We start from the raw sequence: 21734 nt of genomic DNA, 5'->3' as shown, positions 1-21734 counted from the left end.
GTCCTGCGGGAGAATTAAATGAGTAAGGTATGAGTCTGTTCTCAAAGTGCTTGTGATCTAGTATAGGTGTCGGCAATCTTCTGTTAAGGACCAGATGGAAAATATTTTAGGCTTTTTTCTCCCAAATGATCTATTCCCCCCTCTACTTCCCCTTGCCTCTTCCCCCCTCCTCCTCTTTCTTCTTTTTTACAACCTTTCAAATATGTAAAAACCATTCGTAGCTAGCTGGCCATATAAAAACAGGCTATGGGACCCTCACAGGCCATGGGACATGATTTTCCAGCCCTGGTCTAGTGTAGAAGGCAGGCATGTGCTTAGATAACAGATAACTAAAAGCCAGGGTAGTGTGTGCGAACTGGTGAGAACTCAGGCTCTGGAGTCAAAAGGCTGGCCCTCAAGCCCTGTCTCTTACAAGCTGCATGACACTGGGCGGGTTGCTTATCCTCTAACAGCCTCGGTCTCCTCACCTGTACAATGAGAATAGTCACAGACTTACCTCGTGGGCTAGATTTGAGGATTAAATGAGATAATACATGTTAAGGCTTAGCATAGCACCTGGCACATAGAAAGTGCTTGGTAAGCTTTAGCTGTTGTCGTCATTAGTAAGTGCTGTGTGATAAATGATACAAAGTGCAGTGGGAGTCAGAGGAAGGGAAAATTTCCTTAGCCTGAGCCCCTGGGGTGGCATTGTCATGGAGGAGGTGGCCTTTGAACCTGGCCCTGAATAGCAGGGGTGGAAGAGTGAGGTGAGGAGAGGACCTGTCCTGAGACGCAGTGAGGAGAGGCCAGCAGACTCTGAGACAGTAAGTCTGTAAGTGACAGTGTCATGGGGTAATCACAGAGACCTTCTGGACACACAGGCAAGTGGCCCTCAGAGAGGTTTGGGGTCAGACGCCTTTCCCTGAAGGAGCCCATTCAGGATTTGCCAGTAGCTTTGTCTCATGGCGTTCACTGAGAGGGGGCTCCCCCTCGCCCCAGGCCAAGGATGTGATGTGCAGCAGGAGGGACCCTCCACTGAACTCATGAGCTTGGGAGCAGGGGCCACGCCCACTCCATTCACCACAGCCACGCCTCGGCCCGGCCCCTCCAGCTGCACCACTGCACTTCATCGCTGTCTGGGAGGAAGTGGTTCTCCAAACTGCACCACGTCACCAAACGCCCTCAGCAGAGGCTCCTAGGCCAGCAAAAGGACACACTTGCAATCACAGCGAGTTAGTCAGCCATGCAAGAAACTAGGGTTCATTCCAGAACAGTCTAAGACTGAGGGCCCCACCTGTCTGGTCCCAGTCCCAGGCATATCTCATCTGCAGAGATGAAAGATTCCAGACATCTTACCCTGAGTCTATTAAACACTTGAGTCACTTAGCTAATGTGTCTCATTCTGAGTCTATAGTCAGCAACTTTCTGATGCTAATTTGGCTTACTCTGTGTGTCTGCCTATAAGGAGAGTAATCCCTATAACTATTGTAAATCTCACTGTAAATTAGATAAATTGTCTTTGGGGTTTATACATCAGCCCTTGTGAACTTGGTTAGCATTAGTCAGTATCCCTGGACCTAATCATCTCTGGGACACTTTTAGTGGGACAAATTTCTGAGTCTGGTCTGGCCTGTCTGGAGTTCATCAGCCCCTCATGGAACCTTCTAAACTTCTCCATATGTGTTGACCTTTAACCCAAACCTGCTCACTCAGTCTTTTATACTTTATAATCTTTCAAGTTCACTGCCAAGTTTGGTTTGTGAACATACACACCATATGTGCAGTTTTAATCAGTTGTAGAAACAATTTATTGCACTATTTCACATACATATTTTCATGCATGTGATTTTATGTATTTTGAATTTGCCAAATAAATTGTAAGAATGGGCCAGAATTTGCTTAAGTGTTCCCCTTTTGAAAAATTTTCCTCCTATAGATCATTTCTTCGTGCCTCTACCAAAGATAACCTAGGGTGTCTCTGATGATTCCTCAGACATCTGTGGGAAAATTCTTAGTTGGCTCATAAGTGAATTAACACTGGTCTTCGGTTTCTGCTGGGAAAGTCAGGGTCCTGCTGTGACTCATAGTGAAGTTAAATAGCTTTGCTGGATAATGGAGAATAACTCATATTCAGGTTACTTTTAAGAAATGAATCTCACACCTATGATCCTAGCACTCTGGGAGGCTAAGGCAGGAGGATGGCTTCAGCTCAGGAGTTCGAGACCAGCCTGAGCAAGAGTGAGATCCTGTCTCTAAAAGAGATAGAGAGAGAAAAAAAGAAAGAAATGAATCTGTTAGAGTCACAAAGTTTATTACAAACCAGCCTTAGGCAGAAAGCAAAAACAACATGTCGAGCTTTTTCACCAGTACATGGAAGTCAAGCTTTTGGGTGATGGGGTGGGTGGGAGAATTCAGAATAAAGTCATTGAGGCCACACAGATACAGTGACCACAGTGTGGGTGTGTACTGTACAAATGTTAGGTGAGTAAACTTAACTTCATGTAAGAAACAAATTCACACAATTATAATTCTTTTTTTTTTTTTTTTTTTTGAGACAGAGTCTCACTGTGTTACCCAGGCTAGAGTGCAGTGGTGTCATCATAGCTCACTGCAACCTCAAACTCCTGGGCTCAAGCGATCCTCCCGGCTCAGCCTCCCAAGTAGCTGGGACTATGGGTGCATGCTACCACACCAGGCTGTTTTGTATTTTTTTTTGTAGGGACAGAAGTCTTGCTATGTTGCTTGGGCTGGTCTCATACTCCTGGCCTCAAGCGATCCTTCCGCCTCCGCCTCTGCCTCTGCCTCTCAAAGTGCTAGAATTACAAACGTGAACCACCATGCCCTGCCACAAATGTAATTCTTAAATGTTTAGAGGCAACAACATAGCCTTAACATTAAAGGTTGCATTTTACAGGAGACTACATTTTTCAAAAATCTTTCAAATTAGGATGTCCTAAGGGGAACTTTTTTTTTTTTGCAAACAAACGAACCAGGACATACTATAATGATAATGATATTCAAAGTAAGTACAGAAAGAAAGAAGCTGGATGGGGGAGGGGGCACATTAAAAAAAAGAAAAGAAAGAAGCTTCTCTTCAATCATGAAGTTTATATATATTCTCCAGATTTTACTCTTATCTAACTGCACACAGTGGCCGCCTTGTTGTCTTGTCTTCTCAAAGATCTGTGTCTTCCTTTTTAAAAATACTGATGTCTGATTCTCAGTCCCCTGAGATTCTGATGTAATTAGTCTGAGATTCAGCCTGGATTTGGGAATTTGTAAAAAGCTCCCAGATGATCCTAATGCAGCTGAGGTTGAGAAGCGCTGATACTTATTCTAGCCATGGCGGGATCAGTGGGAGTTACTAAGTCTCTAGCTGAAGAGGGAATTAGAATTCAGGTCTCTGGGTTTCCAGCCCTTTCCGGGTCCTCCTAGAAGGAGAACCTCCTCTTCTCACACCCTGTGGTGTGAGCGTTGGCAGCCTGGGCTGTGCCTGGTGGCTAACCCGTGCCACTTGCTCCTGCCCTTGTTGTTAAGTGAGCAGCAGCATCCTCTAATCATATCCCTGACCCAGTTACTAGGCATGGAAAAGGCCTCAATGCTGGACCCCCTTTGTGTGACAGAGAGCTGCTTTCTGTGACATGTGACATTTCGAGGTTCCATTTAGCTCCCTCCCAGCTAGGAGGGAGGCACCTGGCACCCACCCCTGGCACACACAAAGGCAGGAGGCTGTGCCACCACCCAGGCCTGAGCAAAATCCCTAAAAGTTCTTTTCCAACGTGGAGATTTTCTTTCCACTTGACCTGCTTCTCCAACTCTAATTCCCCACTTTTTGAAGCCAACAGTGGTGTAACAGTCACTTTGCAATGAGTTGCTTGGGATTACGCAGTAAGCATTTTTATCAGGTGTCCACAAGTTTTTAAACCTGGCTTTGACCAGAAGCTTTTTAAAAAGCCCATTCTTTTATTTATTCTGGAAAATATTTAAGCGTTTTATTATGGAAAATTCAAATTTATACAAAAGTAGTTTGTAGTGGAATGAACCTCACACTCCCATCACCCAGCTTCAACAATTACCAGCTGACTCACAGCCAATCTCATCCCTCTGCCCCCACCCACCACCCCAGACACACACACTAGATCATGTTGACATAAGTCCCAGACACCAGATCATCCCATCGGTAAATATTTTAGTTTGTGTCTCTAACAGATAAGGCCTCTTTCTTTTTAGTGTCACGCCAATACCACAGTCACATCTAAAAAAAAAAATATATGTGGATTCCTTAATTTTATCAAATTATTCAGGCAGTGTCCATATTTCCCAGATCACCTCATATATTTTTTTAAAATACAACTGGTCCACCCATTGCATTTGGGAGCTCGTAAATCATTTTTAATCTACAGCTTCCCCCTTCTTTATTTTTCCTTTGCGGTTGTTATTGTTAAAGAAACTGTATCATTTGTCCTGTAGGGTTTTCCAGCTCTGTTTATTGCATCTCTGTGGTGGTGTTTCACATGTTGCTCTGCCCCCACTGTATATTTTGTGAACTGAAAATACACAAGGTCCAGGCTTATCTGATTCCTGTCTGGCTTTTTTACAAGACTGTTTCCACAACTATCCTAGCTGGTGGTACATGCTTCCATGGGGTGGCAGCTCATGCCCAGCTGATCTTTGCGTATATGTTGGCAATTTTGCTGGACTATGGTGATTGTTGCTTAGAACATGCTGAGTATTCTAAAGTATACTTAAACCAAATGGGTTTCAGGATTTTTTTATTTCCAGTCATTTCCTCATAGCCAGACTTCATCCAAAGCGATCAGTGAGGTCTTGCTACCCTCACGCAGGAGGAAACAAGCATTTAATGAGGGCTGATCTGGGCTGGGGACTCTGCGGGAACACCAGAGAGGAAGCGATGGTCCCCGTCCTCAAGAAGCTCAATGTCTATTTGGCATTTGTTATTTACCAGTCAGAAAACAAGACTGACTACAATTGATTGTTATTTTAGGCTCTGAGCCTTAGAAGTTAGGAACTTTACCTAGAACAGTCTGTGCCACAGAGTTCCCTGGGACCCACCCCAGATATTCGGATGTAAATTGGTCTAGGATATGACATAGACATTAAGATTCTAAAAGCATCTAGGGTATTCTTATATGCAACCAAGTTTAAAATCATCGTATTAAGACAGTGGTTTTTGGCCGGGTGCAGTGACTCACACCTATAATCCTAGCACTCTGGGAGGCCGGGGCAGGAGGATCACTTGAGCTCAGGAGTTTGAGACCAGCCTGAGCAAAAGCAGGGGCTCCTCAACCCTCAGGGCACAGTCGAATAACCTGGGAGCTTCCCCGTGGTGGGGTAAACATCCAGACATCAGTATTTTTAAAAAGTCTCTCCAAGTTTGAGGTGAGCTGTGATTGCACCACCGCACTCCAGCCTGGGTGACAGGCTTTAAAAAAAAAAAATCTCTCCAGGTAATTCTAATGGATAGCCAAAAATAAAAGCCACTGCTATCAGTCTTTGGTCCTCCATGTTTCCTTGTCCCACTCAAAGTGATAGTGAGCTAAATTTCTATCTGTAGCCACTAAAAACACAAAAAACTAAGTTGAAGGTGGCTTCAACATCTAGAATCCCAAAATACTGACAAAGGGGACTAGAGAGGTATCCCCGGTGAAGTTGTCTAGTGTCCTGTAATTTTTCAAGTTTTCAGGATTCTTGTAGCAGGGTCTGGTTCTGGCATTGCCTTAAACCAGGAGATAGGTAATTTGGCTTTTCTGCAGACTGTATTCAGGTAGGTTAGTGCTCCTGTCTGTGTGTGTATGGAGCTAATGTTTTGCATGTGCCTAACACAGTACAAATAGTTGAAGTCCTGGGAGGCGGAGAGAACCACTTGTGTTTGCTACCTGGGAGTCAGCAGAGGATGTTTCAAAGAGGAGCCGTGCTCTCACCCACTCCTTGCAGGGGAAGTTGCATTTGTATGGGCAGAAGGCTGAAGGATAGGATGTCAAGAGAGAGAGCTGCCCCAGAATGTCCCATCCAGGATATTTGTGGGTTATCGAAGAGAGCAACCAACCCGAGTGGCCCCCGTGCACAGGGCCACGTCGCACCTTTGGGTGGATGGGGTAAGGCCATGGAGTAGCAAAAGAACCTTCAGTAGCAGGTACTTTGTGTACCTTCAGTGGCAATTTATCTTGTATATTTTGAATATTTTGAAGCAAAAAAAGGGCAATACAAATAAAAGAAAGATCCTCAGAGAAGTGGAGCATTCTCTCAACCGAAATATTTGGACTTGTCCTTTGCTCTATTCCTTGTACACTCTTATGTTAATACAACTTTTAGAAAAACCTTACTCTTGGTATCACATAAACTTGGATCTACCACAATTTAAATGATGTATGTCCCCAGGAAAAAGGTCAGCTACAACTTGGCGAGTGTCCAAGGCAGGCATCTGCCGGGTCTCTGGCTCCAGCCCCAGGCCGTAGGTCTTCACCTCCCAGGCCTCCTGTAGTCAAGTCTCCCCGTCCTGTGTCCATCTAATCCCCCAAGGCCCTGCCAGATGCCTGTTTTTCTATTTGTCTCAAATAAATGTGTGGAATCGAGATGTTAAATACTGATAATGCAAAGCACTTACACAATTACAGAGGAAATATGACAAAGGAAAGGATGTTCAACCTTGCCAGTAATCAAAAGAATGCAAATGTGATATAATTTTTCAATTACCAAATGGACCAAAGGTGAAAAAGAATAAAATACTAGAGTCTGAGAGACTAGAGACATGGGATATCGCATGCACCTTGCAGGGAGTGTACACTGACACAAGCTTTCTGGAAAATAGTTGGGCATTGTACATCATAAACGTAAAAATGTGCAAAGATAGCAATTCTACATCTGAGAGTTTATCCTAAAGAAATTATTGAGCAGAGACCAATGATGTTCAAACCAGCCTTGTTTATAATAAAGAATAATTAGAAATTATCTGTCCACCAAGTGAAAACTATGCATACCAATTATGGTACATTCGTTCAATGGAGCACTGAAAAGACTTCAAAATGATGTGCTATTAATAATAGGCTTGAAGAGATGTCCATTAGATATTATGTCCTAGAGGCCCTTGTAGTGCCCCTGATGTCAGGTCAATGCGAGCACACACACACGTGCATGCACACTGAGATCTAGAATGGTCGTCACTGAGATGTCAACCGTGATGTCTTCTGGTTGGGAGAGCTTTAAATGACTTTACTGTCTTCCTTTTTTATTGTTCCTAAAATTAGGAAAGTAATATTCTTTATTTTAAAATTAACAGCTAACACTAACAAGGTATATCTTATGTGCTAGGCACTGCTCTCATTGCTGTATGCTGTTATTATTCCCAAAGAAAACAAAGGTGATGGGAGATTAAGTAACTTACTCAGGGTCCACAGCTAGTGAAAGACAGAGCTGGGATTCAAAACCTGGTAACGTTGCTCCCCAGGCTGCATTCTTACTACACTAATTAGCCCCAACCAAGTGAGAGTCTCTTAAATCCTGCCCCCTAACGGGGGCGGGGGGAGTGACAGTGAGAGTCTCTTAAATCCTGCCCCCTAACAATCCCACTGCTATGATCAAAAGTCACCATTGTTAACCATGTGCCATTGATCCTTCCAAAACTTTTGCTAGGCATGTCCAGACACATGCACATACATGCATGTGCACACACACACACGTGTGTTTTTCTTTTTTTTATAAAATAGGGTGACAGTGCCCATCCTGTCAGTATGTAAGTTCACCCTCATGTTTTTTATTTAGCTGTGGAGGGTATTCTACAGCACAGATGCACAGGATTGAAGGAATGATGCTTCTCCTGAGAAACTGGCAGTTTCTTCACCCTAACAGACACAGCTGCAGTGAGCATCCTGGTATACATTTTACAGGGTGCAGAAGTGTGATTATATTCCTGTGGTAATTTCCTAGAAACGGAACCCCTGGGTCGAAAGGCATGCACATCGAGTGTTGAAAAGGCCGCCCCATCAGGAAAGTTGCCGTTACACCCGCAGTGTGTGAGTGGCCATCTCCCATGTTTTCACGGACACAGGAAGTTGTCAATCTTTTTAATTTTTGCCAGTATGAGAAATGAAGAATGTTATTTCATTTGTAGTAATTTAAAAGTCCTTGATTACTGGCAAAGTTGAGCATCTTTTTATAGGTTTATTGTTCATTTTCATTTCTTCTCAGAATTGTTTACTTTCTATTGGGTAATTTGAGGTTTTTTAATTAATTCAAAGCAGTTTTGTTGTATTATAAATATTAGACTTTAGATGCTTTGTTGCAAATAATTTTCTCAGCACATTCCTTTTCTCTGAACTTGGTTTATGTATTATTTTATTATATAGAAGTTTAAATTTATTTTATTTTTATGTAATCAAATCTGTCCATTTTATTCCTTTATGGCTTTACATCTTTTTTAGGAAGTCTTACTCCACTATATTCTCCAAGAATAAAAGAAATACTTTTCTGGCTAGGCGTGGTGGCTCACGCCTATAATCCTAGCACTCTGGGAGACTGAGGTGGGATGATTGCTTGAGGTCAGGAAATAGAGACCAGCCTGAGCAAGAGAGACCCCATCTCTACTAAAAATTTAAAAATTAGCTGGCGTGGTGGTACACACCTGTAGTCCCAGCTACTCAGGAGGCTGAGGCAGGAGGATCACTTGAGGCCAGGAGTTCGAGACCAGACTAAGCAAGAGCAAAACTCTGTCTCTACAAAAAATAGAAAAATTAGCTGGACATGGTAGTGCCAGCTACTCAGGAGGCTGAGGCAGAAGGATCGCTTGAGCCCAGGAGTTTGAGGTTGCTGTGAACTATAACAATGCCACGGTACTCTACTTAGGGTGTCAGAGTGAGACTCTGTCTCAAAAAACAAAAAGAAAAAAAGAAAAAAAGAAAAAAGAAAAGAAATACTCTTCTATGTTCTCTTCTAGTACATATACATTTTTGTTTATAGATTTATTTTTATGTTCAGACTTTAATCCGTGAAAAATTTAGGGTTGTGTTTGGTGAAAAGTAGGCACTTAACTTTTTTATTTTTAGGTTGGCTGTCTTTTAAAGTACTCCACCAAAACCCAAATTCCCATGTGTGCCCAGGGCTGTGTCTGGACGGTTCTCCCATTGATCACTTGTCTATATCTGGCTCTGAATCACACTGTTTTAATTACTCGAGCTTTTCAGCAAGTTTTTATATCTGCTAAAGCATGTTCCATTTCTCTTCTTTTTAAAACTTTCCTCAGCCATTCTTGGACATTGACTTTTTCAGAGAAACTTTAGAATTAGATAGTCATGGTCCAAAAATCCTCCCTTGGGATTTCAATTGGAATATTAATAGAATGAAGCTACCTGCTAACGTGAGGTTGACGTCTTACAAAGGGGTCTCCAGCCAGGGCTCTTTGCCCCCCGGCGGCTCTCCAGGCAGTCAGGCGCTGCCCCTGAGCGAGAGGAACAGGTGGGTGCTGCCTCTGCCCTGCATCTGAGGCCTTCCCGTGCGACCACCTCCACCCCAGCCTGTGATTCCAAGGCTTCTGCAAAGGACAAATTCCTACACATCTTTCGTTTAATTTCTTTCCTTCCCCAGATGGCATGTGGATTTTAACCGGAACTTTCAGAACCAAATCCAGAGTAAAAAGCATGGAAACCTGAGACCCTGCAGCAGAACCCAGGGGGAAATATAATACATTTGGTCGGAGAACATTCTTCCTGCTCCTAGCAAACCTCACTGAGCACTCATATGTGACCAGCCTGGGGTAACCAGGTTCCAGTTGAGACTGTTTTAAAAAAATAGCTTTATTGTTGTAGATTAACTTGAAATTCTCTCATTTTAAGTGTACAATTAAGTGATTTTTAGTACAGAGTTGTGCAAACATCACCATGACTCAATTTTGGAACATTCCCATCACTCCCAGAAGACCCTTCATGCCTACTCATAGTCATTCTCCAGATGCTGTTTTGTCCTTAGCATGACAGCATCAGGAGGAATTGGGGGGCAAAGTGAGGGTGTTCCTTAGAGATCCTCTGCTTGTGAGCCTAGAACGAACACCCCAACAGCATAAATAGCATGACCCCAGATGACACCTTGTTCTGGAGAGACCCAGGTCGGGCCTCCTCCGGAAGCCAGTGGCCCCACTGAGCCCCATCCTTCCCCCTTGCAGGTGGATAAAGTTTGAAGAAAAGGTGGAGGAAGGAGGCGAGCGCTGGAGCAAGCCCCACGTGTCCACACTGTCCCTGCACAGCCTCTTCGAGCTCCGCACCTGCCTGCAGACGGGGACGGTGCTCCTGGATTTGGACAGCGGCTCCCTGCCACAGATCATAGGTGAGGCCGGGGTCGCCATGGGCATCTCTCCCGCGGTGCCTGACACCCACCTGATTCTACGTGGACCAGCTTTGCCTCTGGTTTCCAAGGCAGCGTCACAGCCGCTCCAAGGCTCAGTTCCATGTAGCGCTCCGACAGAGAGGAAAAGATCATCCCCTGCAATGTACCCAGCAATGTAGCGACAGGGAGAGCAGCCTCTCGGCATGGTCAGAGACACCCCTTGTCGTGACAGCCTGTTTCTTTTCAGGGTAAAATGGATCATCACTCATCTTTAGGAAATTAGCTCTCACTTAGTGGCATGTCGGAGGCTTGTCTTTTCGCCCCTAAACATTTTTGTGAGTTTTGTTCTAGCACATTGGATTTTGCCAGAAGTATTATGCCCAGAATGCTTTTCTAAAGAGAATTCAGTTTACATCTAAAACCATTTAACACATTACTTTTGTGCTTCCTGGGGCACTTTCATATGTATTGTTTCTTTTACTTTTCATCATAACATTGACAGAAAGAGCAGAGACTTCCATACACGTGTGCACACACAGAGACATGCTGTGCCCTTGAACATGAGGGACTGAGGGTTGGCGATGTGCCCAGGTTTCCACAGTTAGTGGCAAAGCCGGGACTATTTCTGCATCCCCTGCCACCTCTAGGGCACATTTAATCCCCCTGATAATACGTGAAACTGAGGTCCCCTCACCCTGGGACTGTCCTGTACCACATGGACAAGGCACGTTTGTTTCCCACGCAGATGATGTCATTGAGAAGCAGATCGAGGATGGGCTCCTGCGGCCGGAGCTCCGGGAGAGGGTCAGCTACGTCCTCCTGAGGAGGCACCGTCACCAAACCAAGAAGCCCATCCACCGCTCCTTGGTCGACATTGGAAAGTCAGTCTCCACCACGAGTGAGTCGGGCCTCACGCTGGTGGGCACGGGGCATGCAGGGCCAGTGTCAGGCCTCAGTGCCTGGGCGAGCCCACCTTGGTGGCTGGGAGTTTCTGGAGAAATTCTGAGGTTCTGGGGATCCCTCAGCCTCCTTTTTTGGCAGTTCCACAGGGACCCCAGCCATACACCCATGTTGTCCCCACCACCAGAGAAGAACAATTTCTAGAAACTGAGTTGGTTCTTAGCCTGGGCTGCACAGTGCCGTCACCTGGGGGCTCGACATATGTCCCAATGCCTGGTCCTGCCCTGAAGAGTTGGACTCAACTGGTCTGGAGTATGGCCTGGGAACAAAGAGGGAGGTTAGAAAGCTCCCTGGGAGATTCTCGTGTGCACGCAGTGTTGGGAAGTGCTTGTTTAAGAAGTACTTGGTAGGGATGGCCTGTTTAAGAAGGGACCCGAAAATTTCCCCCTCAACCTCTAAGAGGAGCCAAGAGCTTTGGCAGAAAATGCAGCACATCAGGGTGGTGGCAGGGGCTGGGCTCATCTCAAGGGTGCCGGGGCTGTAGATCTGGCAGCTGGTGTCGCTCTGATTAGCAGAGCCTGGGGCCACTGAGGGAGAGTGGATTGTTCCACGCACACATCTCCAACCTCTAGCCCTCCTCTCTCAGTATCTGAGTCTAGATGTCCAGAGACACTAGCCATGTTGAACCTGTGAGATAAACACAGTCACCAAAACAAAGTTGCTCCATGGAAAACCTTGAGGAATCTCTTTAAATGAATTGTTTAAAAATGGATAGTGTTAGGGCTGGGCGCAGTGGCTCACGCCTGTAATCCTAGCCCTCTGGGAGGCCGAGGCGGGTAGATCACTCGAGGTCAGGAGTTCGAGACCAGCCTGAGCGAGACCCCGTCTCTACTAAAAAAATAGAAATAAAAATTATCTGGACAACTAAAAATATATATAGAAAAAATTAGCTGGGCATGGTGGCACATGCCTGTAGTCCCAGCTACTCGGGAGGCTGAGGCAGTAGGATCGCTTAAGCCCAGGAGTTTGAGGTTGCTGTGAGCTAGGCTGACGCCATGGCACTCACTCTAGCCCGGGCAACAAAGTGAGACTCTGTCTCAAAAAAAAAAAAAAAAAAATGGATAGTGTTTAACATATCATAACAAAAGATACACACTTAGCACGTACATGTCCAAGGTACTGCTCTGAGTGTTCTTCCTGTGCTACCTCACTTCATCCCCACAATAACGCTGTGGCACAGGTGCTGTTCTTATCATCCCCATTTTACAGATGAGGCATCTGAGGCACAGAGAGGTTAAGTAACTTGCCTGAGGTCACACAGGCAGCAAGTGGTGAAATCAGGGATGAATCCAGGCAGTCTGCTACATCTGGTACCTATTTAATCAATGGTGTGTCTGTCTCACTTTCAACAGCACTAGTATTTCTCTGTATTCTTATTCAGATAATTAACTTATCTCAAAAAAAAAAATTCTTCCTGGAAGAAAAAGAGACATGTCTTGCAGCTCAGTTTTATTTAGTTGAAGTGACTCCACACATGTACCATGCTAATCCGAGAGGCCCCACCACCTCAGCAAGGCTGCCCAAGCCGAGTCCCTTCTGTTCCTCCTCCCTTCTGTTCCTCCTGCCAGATCGCAGCCCCGCCCGGAGCCCTGCGGCCGGCCCGAGTCTCCACCACTCCACCGAGGACCTGCGGATGCGGCAAAGCGCGGATTACGGCCGTCTGTGTGAGTGTGTTCCCCACCGCCACTCGGCGACAGCTTTGTTCCGGCTGTGGCAGCTGTGGAGTGTCCACGTTGTCATAGGTGGAGGACACAAGGCCCAGGATCTGCCAAGAATTCTCAGGACATGCATCAGGAGACGTTTAACTTTCAGCCTGAACCTGAGCTGCTCTCAGGGTCTAATTTGTTACCATAATATTCCAAATAATTCCTCTGAAAAATGAAGCTCTACATGAAGTCTGGGCGTAATCAATACCCGAACTCAAGTTCCAGGCATTTTTATCTTAGTCTGCGCCTTCATTTTCACCAAACTGACCGTTAGCCCTGTTTTTTTGGTCAAAAGCTTTCCTAGAAACCAAATTAAAAAGTGGGCCCTTTCCCCCAGGACAGTGAGGCAGTGTTCCCACCACTGGGTGACAGTCTCGTGTCACCAAAGAGAAGAAATACAGGCAAAGTCACAGCCCCTGTTTGCTGGGAACAGATCAGGAGCTTGGAAGGTGAGAGGTTGCAGTCACAGTCGGGCTTTCAGGCGGTTCAGGTTCATCGGGGATGCACAGATAGGTAAGGGGACGGGGGAAGGAGAAGAGAGAACTTGGAAAATGAGGAGAAAAGAAAACTCAGTATGCAGAAGTATGTTCCTTTAAATACTTTTACTAAAATGCCAAGATATGAACAAGTGCAGCCCAGGGCTGTGCCCCTGTCCAGGCCTGAGGAATGACTTGAGGGGCCATGTGGCCCCTGCCCATGACCTCAGCCCCAGCGGGCACTTGCTGCAGTCTTGTCTCTCTGTCCTGAGGACCCCGAGTCCACTTAGTCCCCCTGGCCTCGCTGTGCCACGTGGGGGTGCCGGGAGGCAGTGGTCAGTAGGCTTTGGGCAGACCTTCCCCGCAGTTGTCATTGCGTGTGAGGTCGTCTCCGCGCTGACACTGCTCTGGGGTGGGAACCCCGACGACAAGAGGCAAGAATAGGTGCGTACAGCTTCGTGTGAGCCAGGGGGTCATCGGAGTGTGCACCCACCCACAGGTGGCCCAGCGCACAGAAAGCGCCACACTGGGGAAGGCTAGAGCGGAGGAGACACGGGATGAGCCTTGGAGAATAACTAGGAGCTTTCCAGGGACGCGGGGTGGGGTTGGGAAGAGGGTTTCTACACGAGGGAAACAACAGCAGCTGGAGGGAAGGGGCTGTCAGGGAGAGAATATCGAGTCAGCCCACAGAGCGTAGGGGGAAGGTCAAACCGAAGAGAGCCCTGTGCCCCCAGCGACAGAACCCGGACTTTATTCTGAAGGTAATTGAGACCCCTGAGAAGCTTGAAGCAGGAGCAGGGCATGACCAGATTTCTGCCTGAGAGAGAATAAACTAGAAGGGGGCAAGATTGGAAGCGAGAGCCTGGGCCCACACTCAGGAACGGAGAGGAGAGCACAGAGCCGGAGTTGATGGGTAGGAAGTGGGAGTTGGGGAAGAGGAGGGTGCCCAGTCCTAGATTTCTCCTCGAAGGGCCAGCGGATGGGTGGGAGGGGCAGTGAGTGGAATAGGGTCCCCAAGGGGCCAGATGGGACTGCTCCAGGGAAGATCAGACTGGAGACCCACCCTGGGTGTCCTTGGCCCGCATGTGTGGTGGAAGCAACCGGAGTGGATGTGATGAGCAAGGAAGGAGAGGGCAATGCACCTGGAGGGAATGTGGGCAAAGACAAGAGTCCAAGGAGAGCCAGGTAAGAGAGGGTCCTGAGAAGGAGAACCAAGGAGACCAATGTGTGAGAAGCAAGGAGTAGCCACAGGCCAAAAGCTGAGACACAATGGGTCTGAGCGTGCCCATGAGACTGGGCTACTAGCAGGAATGAGAGCTGACTTCCTCCCACCTTCACAGAGGAAAGAACTATCGGGCAGTTCATACAACTCACTCTCGCTGTTCTCCTTGTGGTGAGCCCACCTTCGCTCCCTCTGCAAGCCTAAGTCCCCAGCCCATCTTTAACAACTCTCATGGGTCATGGAGGATGGAGGTGAAACTGGTCTCTCTCGACAACAAATTCCAAGCTTAGTGACACCTGGCACCTCATCTAATAATGCATCTCTGTCCCTCCTCCTGTCCGGGCCTGGAACAGAGCTAGCGGGCCTGGAACAGAGCTACCCCCTGGAGTAGACATCCTGGTGAGGTCCAGGAAGGTGGGGCTGAGGGGTAGAGACCCGAGTGCAGTAGCTTGAGACGTGAGGAGGAAGAAGTGGAATGTGGAGTCTAGCAACTCTTTCAAGAAAGCTGCCACGGAAGGGAAGGAAAGTGAGAGGACACTGGCTTAAGGAGGTGGGAGGATTAAGGGGCAGGAGGTTCTTGCTTTGGTTATGAACATGGGGGAGGCTGAGTAGGGGCCAAGGGACAAGGACCTGAGAGAGCCTGGCTTCCCCTGATGGCCCTTCTTTTCCTTCTCTCCTAGGTCACGCCCAGAGCAGAAGCATGAATGACATTTCTCGAACCCCAAACACAGACCAGGTAGTAAAGCTCTCACTCTTGGCTGCCAGTGGAGGGCCAGGGCAGGAAGACGCCTTTGGTTTCAGAGGCAGGGGGTCCCCTGGGCAAAACCCCACTCCCAGGAAGGATCCCAGGGGGCTCTAGGCTGCCTTGGTGACTCTGAGCAGCCTGTCAGTCAGGCACTGACTGAGTCCCAGGTGCTGGCTCTGTGCTAGGTCCTGGGGAGAGCGGGGGACAGAGAACCACATCAGATGGTGCCGGCTGTCCTTGGGCTTGGGATCTGTTGGAGAGAGAAGACCATAGCTTCACCTCCCCTGACCCATGAGTGCCTTTAAAGATAGGCTAGGGATTGGGGCTGGCAGAGAGAAGGGAGTAGATCCTCCCCATGCGGAGAACAGTGATAGTTATTTAATTGGACTACCCAAAATCGTGTGTCTCCTTCCTCGGCTGGGGCAGGAGAACATGGACTCTGGTCTCCCCCTAACTTGATCTCTTGATGAGGTCAGCGTCCTACAAGCAGATGGAGTCCAGCTCTAAGGCCCATGTCCTGGGAATTCTGTGACTGGGCCCCCAGAGTAGGCCCAGAGGGGGCCCCTCAGTTCCAACCCTGCACACCTCAGGGCAGGAGGGTCCATGGTCCCCTCACTTGTGCCCCAGGAATAGGAAGAAAGGTGACCAAGGACACCTGAAACGTGGTGAGGAGCCCTCAGGAGCATGGGTGACCTCCAGGCCTTCTAGGCACCCCACGTCTGGTGGACGGCAGAACCAAGACAGTCCCTCATGTCAGTGTCCTGAGGGCCCTTTGTGGCCAAAATAATAACAACAATGGCAAAATCAACTGACATTTAAGGCCCACTCGCTGCATGTGCTGCGCGTGCCAGGCATTTTCTGTATATCAGGAGAGCACTAGCGCCATCCCCAGGTTACTGATGAGAGAACCGTGAGGCTTTACGCAGTTAAACAACACGCCCAAGTCCGTGCTGCTGAAAGGTGGCAGGACCTTGAAGGGACCCAGGCAGTCTGACTCTAGAGCCCTTAACTGGGGAGTAATTTAGGAGCCGGTGAGTATCCCAGAATATTATTTGGCGAGGAACACCACTTTTAGCCATGCACACAGACAGTGCAGCCGTGATAAGCCACCATTACCTAGTGAAAGTCTTTCGTAATCCATTTTAATCAATATGTAAGTGGTAATGGCAATACTAGTGTCGCCTTCCCCAGGCACCTCTCATATCTGACCTTCCTGTCCTGAACAGACACAAGTCAGAGGGACTGGAGAGAGGCCACCTTTGTAGTCTCAGAAATCATGAGTTTCCTGGGAGGTACCCCAGGGCTGACTTGGGGGCGTGGAAGTCTCCCACAGATTTGGAGACTGGCCCTGGGGTTCCTATGCACCAGAAAGCTGGCGGCAAAAGGAGAGCAAAGCCCAGCCCAGCCACTCTGACCATCAGAACAGGCTGGAAGAATTTGTTCAAGTCAGGCCTCAAAGCAGTCTGCAGGGGGTGGGGGAGTGAGAGCAGGTGGGAGTATCCATGGGTATCTCGTCTCCCCTTCCCCGACCAGCGGAAAAACAAATTCATGAAGAAGATCCCCAAGGACTCAGAAGCTTCCAACGTGCTGGTGGGTGAGGTGGACTTCCTGGACCAGCCGTTCATCGCGTTCGTGCGACTCATCCAGTCTGCCATGCTGGGCGGGGTGACTGAGGTGCCCGTCCCCACCAGGTGAGAGCCATCGAAACCTGCCCCAGGCCGCCCTCAGGAAGCCAGCTGTCCATGCCATCAGCAAGAAGTGCCCTTAGAGACATCCCTAAGCATAGGGCTGTGCTGGGAAGGGAGATCTTCTGACTAGGGGAGAGTTCTAGAGACTTCATTAAAAATAATCATAAGAGGAGACAACAGCTGGGAGAGAAGCTGTCAGGTGGGCTTGGGCAGCAAGACGAAGGTGAGGGTGCTCGAGGGGGAGCCCAGTGGGAGGGGAAGAGGAAATGCTCCGCCAAAGCCAATATGGGGCTGGAAGGAGGGAAGCGGAAAAGTTAGGAATGGATGTTGTTTAGGGCCCAAGAATTCTTCTCTTCACCTGCTTCTATTTTCCTCTTCACTTTTCTCCTCCTCCTTCTTCTCTTCTTTGTCTCCTCCTTTATCTTTGCAGATTTCTGTTCATATTACTGGGACCTTCCGGGAGAGCAAAATCTTACAATGAAATTGGCCGTGCCATCGCCACCCTCATGGTAGACGATGTAAGTGGTAACCAGAGCATGTCCTCCTGAATGTTGTGACTCCTGCATCCAGCGCTGCACCTTCATTCATTCCCTTATCCCGCAGGCACATATGAGCACCTACTGTGTCCCAGGTGCCGTGCAGGATGCTGAGGATTACGAGAATCAGGAAATAGGCACTGTCCTGCAGGAGTACCAATCAAGCGGGAGGCACACACCCATGATAAAATTAACCATCTGCTAGCTGCCCAGGGAGTCAGGGGGCTTCACAGATGAGGGGCCTTGAAAGTTAAGGATGACCAGGAGGGGGTTAGGCCCAGCACAAGCCTACAAGGCAAGCATCCCAGACAAAGGGAAGGGGTCAGGCTCAGAGAAGCTGGGTGAAAGTGGTTCAATGTAGCCTCGGTGTAAGGGCCTCAAGGGCAGGAGGTGACACTGGAAATGTGAGCCAGAGACTCCACAGACCCTTAAGCAGAGCTGAGAGGTCACAATCTGTCCCAAGAGTGATGGGGATCCTAGAGACTTAAGCACAGGCATAAGCCCGTCAAATCTGTCAGTCAGAAAGCATGCATGCTCTGTGCTCTGGAGACAGCCTCGAATTGGGCTCTACAAAGGTTTTCTAATGTGCTTCCTGTGTAGAAAACTGAAACCAGAAAGGTTAAGTAACTCAGCCAAGGCTGGGCGCAGTGGCTCACGCCTGTAATCCTAGCACTCTGGGAGGCTGAGGCAGGAGGATCGCTCAAGGTCAGGAGTTTGAGACCAGCCTGAGCAAGAGCCAGACCCCATCTCTACTAAAATATAGAAAGAAATTATCTGGACAACTAAAAATATATAGAAAAAATTAGCCAGGCATGGTGGCGCATGCCTGTAGTCCCAGCTACTCGGGAGGCTGAGGCAGGAGGATCGCTTAAGCCCAGGAGTTGGAAGTTATTGTGAGCTAGGCTGACGCCATGGCACTGTAGCCAGGGCAAAAGAGAGAGACTCTGTCTCCAAAAAAAAAAAAAAAGAAGAAGAAGAAAGAAACTCAGCCAAAGTCTTACAGCAAGAACATGGAGACCTGCCTTCAGATCCAAGATGGGCTTCCGATCCATCGCGCCTGCTGTGCTGTGTTCTCATCCCAAACCCGACAGCAAGTGGGCAGGGGAACAGTGGTTCAGAGTGATTTCTTTGATTTCTTTGAAACTCAACACGAGCCCTTCAGAGAGAACTGACCTTCTCCCCTCCCTCCTCTCCCCTTGCCAGCTCTTCAGCGACGTGGCCTATAAAGCCCGCAATCGGGAAGATCTGATCGCAGGGATTGATGAGTTTCTGGATGAGGTCATTGTCCTTCCCCCTGGAGAATGGGACCCAAATATCCGAATTGAGCCCCCCAAGAAAGTGCCCTCTGCCGACAAGAGGTGTGTATCTGAGAGGGGAGTTGGAGGGGGTGGGGGGAGAAAGGGGGCTTCAACTCTGTAGGTATCATTTTATTTCTCTTTAAAATAAACCAAAAGCAAATATGGCCATATGTGAACATTGGTAAAATCCGGGTGACCTGTGTGTGGGTATCGTTCGATCACTTTCTGCATTTTTCTCTGTCATTAAAGAAATTTCATAATTTTTGTTGGAGAGGTGGGAGGTGTGCTGGGGGACAGTCCTGGAGGGGCTGGCCCTTCCCCAGGATTGGGGGCTCCACTCTCCCTGGTCCTCCTCCCCTTCCAGGAAATCTGTGTTTTCCCTGGCGGAGCTGGGCCAGATGAACGGCTCTGTAGGAGGAGGTGGCGGAGCGGCTGCCGGAGGCGGCGGCGGTGGTGGTGGAGGAGGAGGTGGCGGCGGGGCTGGCGGCAGCGGAGCCAGTGGAGCGAGCGGCGGGGATGATGGAGAGATGCCAGCCGTGCACGAAATCGGGGAGGAGCTTATCTGGACAGGAAGGTACCCAGCCCAGGCCTGACAGTGACCTTGCTGTCCTTTAGGCCTCTCCCCTTCTCTCTCGCCCTCTAGGGACCTTCCCCACCCCTGCCTGTAGCGCCTACTGCAGGCCATGGGGTCTGAGCGCTGTGCTGTCTCCCTCCCGGAGCCCTTGTAGCCCCTCGGGGATCACAGAAAAGGGTTGCCTCAGGCGAGGGGACCGGGAGAGCAGACACAGGAGTGGGGGAAGTCAAACTTTTCTCTAGACACCTTTGGTACCAGTTTCCTAAGGCTGCCATGACAAAGTACCACAAACTAGGTGGCTTAAAACAACAGAAAGTTATTCTCCCACAGTTCTGGAGGCCGGAAGTTCCAAATCAGATGTCAGGGCCATGCTCCCTCTGCGATTCTGGGGAGCCTCTTTCCTCACCTCCTCCTAGCTGTGGTTGCCACAGTTTTTGGTGTTCCTCGGCTTGCAGCTGATCATGCTCACCTCTGCCTCTGGCATCCCATAGCCTTCTCCCTGTGCATCTGTCCTCACAGAGCGTTTTCCTCTTTTTATAAGGACACCAATTATATTGGATTAGGGACCACCCTAGTGACTTCATCTTAACTTGATTACATCTGCAAAGAGCCTTATTTATTTATTATTTTTTTTGAGACAGAGTCTCGCTCTGTTGCCCGGGCTAGAGTGCCGTGGTGTCAGCCTAGCTCACGGCAACCTTAAACTCCTGGGTTTAAACAATCCTCCTGCCTCAGCCTCCTGAGTAGCTGGGACTACAGGCATGTGCCACCATGCCCGGCTAATTTTTTCTATATATATTTTTAGTTGGCCAGATAATTTCTTTCTATTTTCAGTAGAGACGGGGTCTTGCTCTTGCTCAGGCTGGTCTCGAACTCCTGACCTCGAGCAATCCACCCGCCTCGGCCTCCCAAAGTGCTAGGATTACAGGCGTGTTGCCACCACGCCCAGCCTGCAAAGAGCCTTATTTCCACGTAAGGTCACAATCACAGGTACTTGCAGGGTAGGACTTTAATATATCTTTTTGGGAGATGCAATTCAATTCATAACAGTACCTTCTTTTTTTTTTTTAACCTAATATTACCTATTGGAAAACTTTTTTTCTTCTTTTTTTTAACAAAAATAAGAGAAAATTCTCCTGGCCTATGTTTCTCTGACAGCTCTCAGAGTCACTGAGGTTGATCTAGATTTAGGAAAGGACATGGCTCTGCAAAGCTATGTGGAAATCATAACTTTGAGAATGAAGTCATGTTTTATATGCCCTTAGCTCAATACCAGTGGTTCTCAATTGGAAGCAACTTTGCCCCTCCCTTACTCCCCCCCATCCCCTAGCCCAGGGCATTTGGCAATGTCTAGAGACATTTTTGTTTGTCACAGGTGGAGGGGAGATGATACTGGCATCTAGTAGGCAGAGGCCAGGGATGCTGCTAAACATCCTACAATGCACAGGACAGCCACCTCACAACACAGGGATTATCCAGTCCAAAGTATCAGCAGTGCCAAGGTTGAGAAACCCTGCTCCGTGCTAAGGACTGCATTAGGACCTATGGGAAATAGCATCCCCAGTAAACACTGTCTCCAAACCTAAAATCCCCCACTTGGTTGTTCCAGAGAGCAAGAAACCCCTGTTACAAATTTAGAATCTGTCCTTAATGAATCTGTGTTATAATCTGGAAGGTCTCTGTTTCCTAAAGTTGGACACAGCTGTGTTTCCCAAAGGGCAGGAGCCGTGGGGATGATCAGGCATGTGAGGAAGGCCACCATGTGCAGACCCCAGGACTTCCGTTCCCATCAGACTGTCCCTGTCCCAAACAGGCTAAGTCCACCCTTCCCAGTGTGGATGGTGCCACCACAAACTTCCAGATCCCAAATGTTCTGGTGGAGAGATCCTTGTCCCCATGCACCCCTGCTCAAGTTCCCTTCCTTGCCCCAGACTCTGCAGGTCCCTGTAAGTAGCCCCGCTCCCGCCCTGGTGTTAGTGGTGAGAAAGCAGCCCCTGGGCCTGTCTCGAGCAGGTTCTTCGGTGGCCTGCGTCTGGACGTCAAGAGGAAGCTGCCCTGGTTCCCAAGTGACTTCTGTGACGGCTTCCACATCCAGTCCATCTCTGCCATCCTATTCATCTACCTCGGCTGTATCACCAACGCGATCACCTTTGGTGGGCTCCTGGGGGATGCCACCGACAATTATCAGGTGTGTTTGAGCTGGGGACGCTCGTGTAAA

At 48.4% G+C, this 21734-nt stretch overlaps 1 protein-coding gene across 2 annotated transcripts in view; it reads left to right on the top strand.

Moving 5' to 3' along the window:
- SLC4A5 (solute carrier family 4 member 5) overlaps positions 1 to 21734 on the top strand; it is an 82371-nt gene that overhangs the window by 32063 nt on the left and 28574 nt on the right. For both annotated transcript variants that reach the window (XM_045549897.1, XM_045549896.1), the window contains 9 exons: positions 10151 to 10311; positions 11057 to 11209; positions 12840 to 12935; positions 15356 to 15411; positions 16954 to 17111; positions 17539 to 17626; positions 18848 to 19002; positions 19307 to 19516; positions 21530 to 21704. In XM_045549897.1, coding sequence (XP_045405853.1) covers positions 10151 to 10311; positions 11057 to 11209; positions 12840 to 12935; positions 15356 to 15411; positions 16954 to 17111; positions 17539 to 17626; positions 18848 to 19002; positions 19307 to 19516; positions 21530 to 21704 — 1252 coding nt within the window. The remainder of the gene's footprint in view (positions 1 to 10150; positions 10312 to 11056; positions 11210 to 12839; positions 12936 to 15355; positions 15412 to 16953; positions 17112 to 17538; positions 17627 to 18847; positions 19003 to 19306; positions 19517 to 21529; positions 21705 to 21734) is intronic.

Source organism: Lemur catta, chromosome 4, assembly GCF_020740605.2.
Source record: "Lemur catta isolate mLemCat1 chromosome 4, mLemCat1.pri, whole genome shotgun sequence".
Classification (NCBI taxonomy): Eukaryota; Metazoa; Chordata; class Mammalia; order Primates; family Lemuridae; genus Lemur; species Lemur catta.
Note: the sequence above shows the minus strand (reverse complement) of the source record. Positions and strands in the feature narration are given on the sequence as shown.